This window comes from Myotis brandtii, unplaced genomic scaffold, assembly GCF_000412655.1.
Source record: "Myotis brandtii unplaced genomic scaffold, ASM41265v1 scaffold3518, whole genome shotgun sequence".
Lineage (NCBI taxonomy): Eukaryota > Metazoa > Chordata > Mammalia > Chiroptera > Vespertilionidae > Myotis > Myotis brandtii.
The window spans coordinates 64242-75450 of record NW_005363534.1 but is presented as its reverse complement, the minus strand read 5'-3'; the positions used below and the strand labels follow the sequence as shown (position 1 = coordinate 75450).

Genomic DNA, 11209 nt, shown 5'->3' with positions numbered 1-11209 from the left:
GTCTCAGCACTCAATTCGCTGCCACCTCTCCCGGCCCCCCTCTCTCCTCGGCCTCTCCCCAGATTCCACTCGTCCACACCTTCTCCCTCTCTTCAGCACAGGTGAGTGTCTGTATCCGAACTGTCCTATGAGTAGGGTTCAGTGAAAACAAAGAAACAAACAAACGCTGGCCGGCCACGGAAACACTCCTCTCTTACCAGCACTGCATGATCTGGTCAGCTCCTCAGGCTGCCCCCTTTAGGCTCAGTCCTAGGTAGTCACAGAATCCAAATCTCAAATACCCCGGCGACAGGAGTCCCAAGGAACTCCTTTCCCCAGTCAGGGGCTGTGTCTGTCCCAAGAGACTCGGCTGTCTGCCACTCGGTCTCCCTCCGACCCTCTGGGCTCAGAGGTCTGGCAAAGTTTCCTGCCCAGATCCCTGGTTTTTTACCTTTCCAGGGGAGCTCTGCCCTTCCCTGCTGCAAACCTTCTCACCAGCTGAGTAATTTCGCCAATTCGGGGTGGGTGTTATTAGTTTCAGCTGCATACTCCATTTGCTCCGGGACAAGACCTGGGACGCGTCTGCCTATATCGCCGCCATCTTGCTTCTCCTTTGTCATGTTTTCATCTTAGGAGGGAAAACAGTCCATCTCCAACCATTCACTATGTCAGCTGTGGATGCCATTTATTAGATTGAAGAGGTCCCCCTCTGTTTCTAGTTTGTTGAGTGTTTTTATCATAAAAGGGTGTTAAGATTTTATTAAATTCTTTTTCTTACTCTATTAGGACGATGTGGTTTTTATCCTTTATTCTTATTCTATTAATATAATGTATTACATTAATTGATGTCTGGATGTTAAAACAACGTTGAATTCCTGGAATAAATTCTACTTCATCAATGGTGCATAATTCTGTTTATAAGTTACTGAATTTGGTTTGCTAGTGTTTTGTTGAGGATTTTTATATGTGTGTTCATAAGGGATATTGATCTGTAGTTTTCTTGTAATGTTTTTGTCTGATTTTGGTAAAAAGGTAATATGGGCCTCATAGAATAAGTTAGGAAGTTCCCTTCGCTTCTCCTTTTGGAGGAGTCTGTGTAAAGCTGGTGGTAGAATTAACCAGTGAAGCCATCTGTGCCTGGGCTTTTCCTGTGTGGGAAGTTTTGTAATTACTTATTTTATCTCTTTGTTATAGATCTATTCAGATTTCTGTTTCTCCTTGAGTCCATTGGGTAATTTGTATCTTTCTAGGAACTTGTCCATTTCATCTAAGTTATGTAATTTGCTGACAAATGGCTGCTGATGCTATATCCTTATAATCATTTTTATTTTTTTTAAGCTTGGAAGTGATGTCCCCTCTCTATCCTGATTTTAATACATTGAATCCCTCTTTAAAAAAATTTTTGGTCTGTCTAGCAAAAGATTTGTCAATTTTGTTGATATTTATTTTCCAAGAAACATTTTGGTTTCACTGATTTTCTCTATTTTTCTCTTCCCTGTTTTACTTATTTATGCTAGTTTATTATTTTCTTTCTTCTCCTTGCTTTCTGTTTAGTTTGCTCTTCTTTTTTTCTTGTCTTAAGGTAGAAGGGTTGGTTCTTAATTTGAGAGCTTTTAAAAAAAATACAAGCACTCATAAGTTTCTCTTTGAGCACTGTTTAGCTGCATCCAGTAGGTTTTGGTATGTTGTATTTCAATTTTCATTCATCTTAGAGTGTTTCCTAATAGTCCTTGTGATTTATTTCTTAACCTACTAGTTATATAGAGGTGTATCTTCAAATTTCCACATATTTATAAATTTCCTTCCCAAATTTCCTTCTGTTAATGGTTTCTAATTTGATGTCATTGTAGTCAGAGAACATATTTCCTCTGGTTTCAATTCTTTTAAATTGATTGAGGCTGTGTTGCAGTTTATGAATGTAGCAAACTAAGCTGTAGACCAGTCGGAGGTTTAACAAATAACCAGGGAAAGAGATAGCTAAAATCCTTTCATATATTAGCATTTGTATAGCTCTTGTTATATATAACTAAATTGCTTTCTAAAAGTGTTATACCAGTTACATTGCTGTTAACTACTCATAAGTCTACTAACTTCACTGTAACCTCTTTATCTTGGATGTTACATTTAATATTGGTTTATAATTCTGCAGAGTATTTATTGTTCACTGTGTTATAATACTTTATCAGAGGAACAGAGATAACTTTTGATTTATATTCTTTCCTCTTCTTTACTCCCAAGTCACCTGGAACCTCTGTGACTCCAAGTAGTGGCTCCTTTTCTAGTGTATATGATCAACAGACATTTAAAGATAATCGTCAAGGTCAATGGCAACGTCGAAGACGGTTGGATGGAGCACTGAACAGAGTCCCAATTGGATTTTATCAAAAAGTATGGAAAGTTTTACAGAAGGTGAGCATAACACTTTTCAGGTGTCTCTTTATTTTCCCCCTTGAGTTCCTCATTCTCCTTGGCTGAGATATGACATGACTGTGACATCACAGCAATTATATAGACGTGAAATGCTACACGATGAAACCTAGAACAAAACATAAAAATGAAAGAGTTGATTTGTTATTTTGCCAGTATTGATAATTTAGTCTCTTTACACTGGTGTTGTTTATAAATTAGATTTAAAAAATCATCACTTCTCTGCTTTTGTCCACAATTGGACATTATAGGACATTGTATTTGCTGCTAATCAAATGAATTTGTAACAGTGTGCTGTTAATAACTAAATGTCACTATAGTAAAATAACTGTGGCATCTGAAGAGTTAATATAAAAAACTCTTACTTGTATTTTTTCTTGGATGAAAACTACTAAATAAATGCAAAGTCATAATGATATTAATATTCCAAAGACTTTGTTGGCATGACCAATTTTGTTTTTCTTTTAAAGGCTTAGTTTGCCAAAGACATTTAAGGGTACATCATATCATTATGTTTATGACAGTTTTAGAGGTCCAGGAAGACCATTGTACTCATTCATAGGCCTCATTCATAATCTCTTAGGTGCCACTTTTTGCTTCATTGCCTTTGGCAAGAACCTGAAGAATACTTCATCCAGGACTTCAGAACCATTAGTTGAATTTTTCCCCTTAGCACATTAATATTCTTCCAGGGACAGAATCATGTGATCTTTTGGAAAGGTGGAAGTTGAGTCCTTAGACCAGCCGTGGGCAAACTACGGCCCGCGGGCCGGATCCGGCCCGTTTGAAATGAATAAAACTAAAAAAAAAAAAAAAGACCGTACCCTTTTATGTAATGATGTTTACTTTGAATTTATATTAGTTCACACAAACACTCCATCCATGCTTTTGTTCCGGCCCTCCGGTCCAGTTTAAGAACCCATTGTGGCCCTCGAGTCAAAAAGTTTGCCCACCCCTGCCTTAGACTATCAGCCCTGCAATCTTCCTTTCAAATAGTACCTAAAACTTGCTTTCCTTCCATCTAACTTCTTGAGAACAGTGGTGACAGATTTGTACTTTATCTCTTCAGTTACACCTGGCTTATAAAAATTCAGTTTCACAGACACATAGTAGGTACTGTTCTACCCCAAATACCATAGAAGATATCTGTTCTTGTCACTACGGAGTTTAATCCATAGTTACCTTAATTAGCAGCTATAATGCAAGGCCAAAATACGTTATGATAAAAGTGTAGAACCACGAGGCTGTGAGAATACAAGAGAAGAAAATTTGAAATCTGACAGAGGGAGATTGGGTATTTTGTGGTGGAATCAACACCTGGACTTGGAATCCTGATCTAAGAGGAAAAACAAATGCCCCTTGTTTTTTTCATTCCATTCTTTTCAGGCTATGAATGTAACATAATCACAGTGCACATGTGCCTGAAGGCTAGTAATTCTCTGTACAAAGACTGTTCAATTTGATTTATGGAACATAGAATAGAAGTGTCTGGTAGACTCGCTAAATCTATTGGATTGAAATCTTTATCTGTGGTGTAATATATAATGTTTTGATTGATTTAAAATCTAAAATGGCAAGTCATTAGTTCTTATTGGCTTTTAGTAATTGAGTTGATGGTTAGGAAGAAGATAAAATATCATTCATTCCTATATATGTCCTAAGCACCTGCTGTGCACTAGGCAGTGCCCTAGGTGCTGGCAGTGATACAGCAAAGAGCAAAACAGACAACAATCCCTGACCTTATGGAATTTACGTTCTACTAAAGAGAGACAAACAATAAATAAATAACAAACACAGCAAATAAGTAATTATATACAATGTTAAAAGATGACAAGTACTATAGCCTGTGGACTGAAGGGTCCTGGGTTCGATTCTGGTCAAGGGCACGTACCTAGGTTGCAGGCTCGATTCCTGGCTCTAGTCAGGGCACATGCAGGAGGCAACCAATCGATGTGTCTTTCTCACATCAATGTTTCTCGCTCTTTGTCTCTTCCCCTCCCTTCTACTCTCTCTAAAAATCAATGGAAAAATATCCTCAGGTGAGGATTACCAAAAAATAAAATCACAAGTACTCTAGAAGAAGTAGAGCAGGAGTGTTGATGGGGGATGTTTAACTAGAAAATGAAGTAACTGTGTATGTCCAATAAATTTATATCTTGAGTTTTTTCTTCAGCCTAAAAATCTTTCTGAAAGCCTATTTGTGTTGGCTCTGGGATTGAGTATGGTATCCTCCTATGTAGTCTCTGAATCTTTGGGGCCAGTTGGTTGCCAAAGGTAGACCTTCCCTACCCCTTCCACTCCCCTAAGTAGAGCATGAACCTTAGGTCTCCTATAGTTCAACCCTGTTTCTTGCCACATAGTAATCACAACCCCTTGGCAAGGACACTTAAGCTGCAGGGCCTCTCACTGGCCTGTGATTACTTAGCATCTCCCCTGTGAAGCACACTTAAAAATATTAGGTATTTCCTTACAGCCTCCCAGTTGTCAGCATATCCTTATTGACAACATGTTTTTGCTGTTTCACAGTGTCATGGACTTTCAGTGGAAGGTTTTGTTCTACCTTCTTCAACCACTAGAGAGGTAAGATTCTGTGTCATTCACATTTATGTGATTGATAGCTTGTCTGACTAAAGTATTTCAGTGATCATTTTTCAGAATAACAGATCTGAGCTTTTATAAATCAACTGAACATGAGACTTGAAGAAAGGAGAGAATGTTTTTAACAAATAGATCAAGAATATTAAAATAATTAGATAGTATGTTAGTTATATAAGGCAGCTTCTTTTAATGATTAATTAGGCTGATTTATATGAGTGTTGCCAGAGTTGGAGGGCAGGCAAGATAAAAACCTAAGAATGAATGACTTCCCATGTCCCCATTTTTCTTAATCCCACCATTCTGTGGTAGGATGCTTGTAGACTATTAGATCATAAACCAGTGTCCTTAGCTCTAACTATATGTCACAACAACCTGAGCTCTCATCTCCAATTTAGTGGATTATAGTTTCCAGGGATGGAGCTTGAGCATCTGTACTTTTTTTGTTTGTTTGTTTTTGAGCATCTGCACTTTTAAAAAATCCTTAGAATGACTCTGATATATAACTGTAGTTGGAAAACATTGCCATGAAACACAGACATAGATTATCAGTTGGTTTCACATTTTACTTTTCACCCAATATGGAAAATTTAAAGAAATAGTTTGTATTCGAAATCAACAAACAGGTTAGAATTAGCAAGCTAGAGATAGTAAATTGGACAGTAGAAAATTCTCAAAAACACTAGAATTGTTACAGATAATGTCTGGAGAGGCAGGGACAGAAAGTTGATGCTGTGCTTCAAGGCTTTACTCTTGCCTAGAGGCCTTTCCTGTAATAAAGAACAATGTCCTCTTTGTCTTTTCTCTGCCTTTAAGCAAGATTGAAATGTTAATAGAATTAATAATAATACATAACTGAATGGTAACTTTAAGAGTCTTCAAAGTACCTTCACACATTCTTTAATTTTATCTTCAACACAACTATATGAGATAGCTAAGGAAGATATTGTAGTAGAACTAGTAACTGACAAAGAGAGGACCTGAACCAAGGTTTTTAGATTCCAAATCTGCATTGCCACCCTAAACTGTATATTCAATACAATTTTGCCAAAAATTATTCCTCAATCCCCTTCATGCTAAATAAACTTTATATTTCTTTATGCCCATTTTAACCTGACAGTATATTCATGATTGACATACCTCCAGTCATCATATATATATGATTTTCAGTTCTATTTATTTTTTCATTTATCCACAGTCATTATATTTACTTTTAAATGACTATAAAAGTGCATGAAGTTGCTATACCATGATATGCCATTATTTACACAACCATTCCCATGTTTAGCTTACTTCTGGTTTTACGCTTGTGACTAATGCTGCTATAAGCACTCTTGTACATAGGGTTTGTTTGTTTTTTCCCTTTTGAGTTATTTTGTTAAGATAAACTCCCAGAAATAGGATTGGGGTTAGAGGGCATCAATACTTTTACGACTCATTAGGCAATGCCAGACTGCCTTTCAAAAAAGATTGAACCAATTTACTTAATTACTTTAAAGATACTGAAGCAGTGCTCTTGGCTGTTGGGTTTGTACTGCCTTTCAGAATAGATGACTGATGTCTCCTGATGATTGGTCCTTCAAAAGTGATTTTCTTTTTCTCTATCACAGATGACTCCAGGCGAGATTAAATTCTCTGTTCATGTGGAGTCTGTCCTAAATCGTGTGCCTCAGCCAGAATACCGCCAGCTTCTGGTTGAAGCCATTCTTGTCCTCACCATGATGGCAGATATTGAAATTCATAGTATTGGAAGCATTATTGCTGTGGAAAAAATAGTGCATATTGCCAATGACTTGTTCCTTCAAGAACAGGTAGGCAAACTGGTTGTTTTCTCAAAAGGGAATGTCTGGCACTAATCTGAATGCATTGAGAACTCTTCCTGAAGCCAAGGTCATTTTCTTGTGCCCTATACCTCATCGCTCTTTTCTGGGTCCCTTTTGTGATGGCTCTGAACTGATTGCAAAGGAAGTAGGCTGCGAGATGACCTGCCTTTCACCATGTGTTATATGCCTGTTAGATTGTAAAGTTGCCTGGAACTCAGGAGGCTTTTATGCTTTTCATTGTATTTCATACTTTTTATTATACTACTTTTTGTTGTGATAAGAACTTAATGAGAGACTATTGGGTGTCATACCCTTTCTGAAGTATTAAGGAAAAGAGAATATTGTATTTTAGTTTTGGTTTGGTTTTGCTTTTGATGCTTACCTATAGGAAAATATTAAAGTGAACCTTTTAATTCTACATTTTTTCTTAATAAATTTTCTTCCAGGAAATTAACCATATTGTAAAAATGTAAACTATTTATTGAAAGGTTTCCAAATGTTTCCTAGATCTAGTGTAGGAACACATAAGGTGATGGACATGCACTGTTGTCCATAGGAAAATCTCTAAGACATTGACAGGTGTTTTATTCTCTTAGGCACTGTGGGTAGATGCAAAAAAGTAAAAGTATCTGGGATTTTCTAGGACAATCCTGATTTTAAATATTCTGGGTTGCAGTCAGTTTGTGAATCAGAAATGTGATGCCTTTTAGACATAGACTCTAGCTTAGAAAGCTTATAGTATACCTGAATTAAGTCAACTTAGAAAGAAATAATGATCAAATGCAAGATAACATAATACACAGCTGAAATCAGTAGTATTAGAATGGTTCAGACTAAAGTCCCTCTAGGGCAGTGGTCGGCAAACTCATTAGTCAACAGAGCCAAATATCAACAGTACGACGATTGAAATTTCTTTTGAGAGCTAAATTTTTTAAACTTAAACTATATAGGTAGGTACATTGTTATTAACTTAATTAGGGTACTCCTAAGGTTTAGGAAGAGCCACACTCAAGGGGCCAAAGAGCCGCGTGTGGCTCGCGAGCTGCAGTTTGCCGACCACAGCAGGGTGATTTGTAAGTATTAACATTTGAATTTTAATAGGCATAACTCATTTAATTATCAATTTTATTTAACTTTCAAATATTCTAAATAATTAATACTTTAAATATAATACATATGAATTTTTGATCTAGTGAAAAAATGCATGTATAGAATATATTCCCTGCTTTGTGCATCACCCTGATCCCTTCCTGGCTAAACAGCCTAAGATCCAACTAGTTGGTGATGGTGAGGAGGCTCTGAGTTACCCTAATCAGACTTTAATTAGTAGGATTAGTAATTTTTCCTTTCCCCTGTGTTCTCCCACCCTTAAAAACCAAACAGAAAACCCTCGGCGCAGATGATATCATGTTGGCAAAGGATCCTGCATCTGGCATCTGTACTCTTCTGTACGACAGTGCACCCAGTGGCAGGTTTGGCACCATGACCTACCTCTCCAAGGCAGCCGCCACCTACGTGCAGGAGTTCCTGCCCCACAGCATATGTGCCATGCAATGAGGCCTTTGGGCCCTGGCTACTAGGAGCCTTTTGCCAGCTGGTTCCTGCCTCCGCTGATTGTGCATGGAACTGAACTGTGATGGCCTGATCACTCCCACCCTGCCACAAGAAGAGTGAACTTTTCTGACAAACTAATTGCTTTAGAAGAAGTGAACCCTTGCTCACCCAGGCTCTTCATTGTGGGCCTTAATTCTTTCATGGGTCACAAAAGTATGCATGTGTTTTTATTCTCTAGACCTGTTACACACTTAGTATTCTAACTGCTGTTTAGGGAGCAGGTATTAATAACGTATTCTTCAAGTTTGGTTTTCCTATGTGTGGTTTCCTTGTGTGAATGAGTGGTGGGTACTTTGAGACATTATTTCAAGTGAGTAAAGCCTAAATTGTTGCATTTTATGCTGCTATGAATTGCAAATATTTGTTCTAAGTGCCTTTTCTTGGAAAAAGAGGGTAGCAGATTATAGTTTCCTTCTTTACTCTCATGTTGCCTCACACTGAGTGATATGCTCCTTCCTGTGTAGAATTATTGTTTCTGCTTTTGCCTTTTCTGTATCCGCACACATGATTTCTAGTCTCCCTTTGGTGAAATGTCTAAAACTGAAAGTCTAGTATATAAAGTTCAGGATTTGTGCATTAACACTTGAAGCCACTTTTGTGAAGATTGCTAGGGCTCAGATATGTATTTGTAGTAGAAAATGCAGAATAACCCAGAGAAATGAAGCCAGGAGCCCAATTCCAGAGAGGATAGGGGGCAGAAGAAAAGATGCCTAGGTGGTATATTATGTCTAGGAAACAAAGAGAGAATCAGAGGTGGCTCTGTGCCCTGAAGAGAGCCTTGTGCACCTACTCCTGGCCTCTGAAGAGTGGGCTGGCACAGAGAGTAATCGAAGCCTCTTTGGCAACCAGGAATCAGCAGTCTAGTCTCTGGATGCTTTCCTGAGCACTCTTTTCTTGTTTTCACCTGGTCTCTGTCTCACTCACCTACTTACTTTCTACAGCATCCACCCCATCCCCAATTCCAGGCCCTCCCATTTATTCTTAAACTCTTTCACTTACATCTTCACTTCCTGATTCTAGTGTTGGTGTATAGCTTGCTATCTGTGGGCATATATCCATTTCTTGCACACAACTGCATTTGTGTGTGTCTAAGCATACATGGGAAATTTTCTGAATATAAGTACTTTTATGTGGTTGTATATCTGTAGCTATATTTGATAGACTAAGCAAGTATGTAAATATGAGTGTTGCTTCTGGTGGGGGCAATGACTGTGGCCTCAGGCTGACATAGAAAGGATAGTGGAAGAAAAGTTAAGTCCTCTTCTCCAGTCCCATGCTTAGGCAGCCTTGTTTGAAGAATGTCTTTCCTAACTCTTGGTTCAGACTGCTATAACAAAAACTACAGACTAGATGTCTTAAACAACAGACATTTATTTCCCATCATTCTGAAGGCTGAGAGATCCAAGATCAAGGTCCCAGCAGATTCAGTGTTTGATGAGGGCCTGCTTCCTGGTTTGCAGATGGCTGTCTTCTTGCGGTGTCTTCACATGGTACAGAGACAGAGCTCAGGTCTCTTCCTCTCTTATAAAGGGTATTAATCCTGTCCTGGGGACTCTATGCTCATGGCTTCATCTAATCCTTATTAGCTCTGAAAAAAGTCCCTACCTCCAACTACCATGACACTGGGGATGAAAGTTTCAACCTCTGAATTTGGGTGGGACACCTTTAGTCTATAGCACTTTCCTCTGATTTATGTATAAAGGTGCTCCTAATTTCTCTGCTTGCTCTCAGAGAATTTCCTACTTCAATCCCCTCATTCCCTCTGGTTTTTCTGTTTTTTTTTTTCTCCAAGAATGGAGATGGAGAAGGGGGACTCTCTAAATATTTTTTTGCAGAACCAGTGACAATCTTATAAGTACACATGAATAAGTGAGCAGAGTAGGGTGATAGAAAACAAACAAAGAGAGGATAGCCAGGCTTCTCAGTACCTCTCTTAGAGCAAATGGAAACACACAGTAAGTAGCTTTCTGCTTACATGATTTTCTGGATCATGTACAAAGATAATTTACAACCTGTTCTGAAACTTTGTCTTTTCACTAGCTGCAAGTGTGCCCCAACTACCCAGAGTGCATCTGTGGTGGCATAGGTGAAAACCACCGCTCCCTCCCACACTAATTTGCCTGCACTGACACGGATGGCTGCATTTCTCTGGGTTACTAAGTTGTCCAGCACTATGCTGCCCTTTCACTATGTTTTGCTTTTAAAACAACTTTTTAGAAAACTTGATTTGTATTTTACTCATTTTAAGCATGTGATACTAAAAAAAGATGGATTTTTAAAGCACTTCTGTTTTTAAAATAGAATAAAAATAGAATTTCCAATTAAATCATGTGTAAAACTTAACATGTGTTTTTGTGATTGGAGTTTATTTCATGGCTCTATTTTATGTAATCTAATTACACACTACAGTCCAAGCTCATTAGTTGGGTCAAAGTGTAATAATATTAATACATAAATCACACATTATACATTATATTATGTTATACTAGAGGCCCGGTGCATGAAATTCGTACATTGCAGGGGGGCCCTCAGCCAAGCCTGTGCCCTCTTGCAGTCCAGGAGCCCTTGGGGGATGTCTGACTGATGACTTAGGCCCACTTTCCCACGGGACATCCTTAGCGCTGCCGTGGAGGCAGGAGAGGCTCCCACCACCGGCGCTGTACTCACCAGCTGTGGCTGAGCGGCGCTCCCCCTGTGAGAGCGCACTGACCACCAGGGGGCAGCTTATGCGTTGAGTGTCTGCCCCCTGGTGGTCAGTGCAATCATAGCAA

At 38.6% G+C, this 11209-nt stretch overlaps 1 protein-coding gene across 1 annotated transcript in view; it reads left to right on the top strand.

Annotated features, from left to right (window-relative positions):
- The window catches only part of PHKA1 (phosphorylase kinase, alpha 1 (muscle)), a gene marked incomplete at its 5' end in the record, with an annotated part of 145270 nt that extends 134489 nt beyond the window's left edge, over positions 1-10781 (top strand). The window contains 4 exons of the mRNA XM_005871675.2: positions 2218-2388; positions 4933-4986; positions 6612-6812; positions 8208-10781. Coding sequence (XP_005871737.1) covers positions 2218-2388; positions 4933-4986; positions 6612-6812; positions 8208-8381 — 600 coding nt within the window. The remainder of the gene's footprint in view (positions 1-2217; positions 2389-4932; positions 4987-6611; positions 6813-8207) is intronic.
- Between the last annotated feature and the right edge of the window lie 428 nt (positions 10782-11209).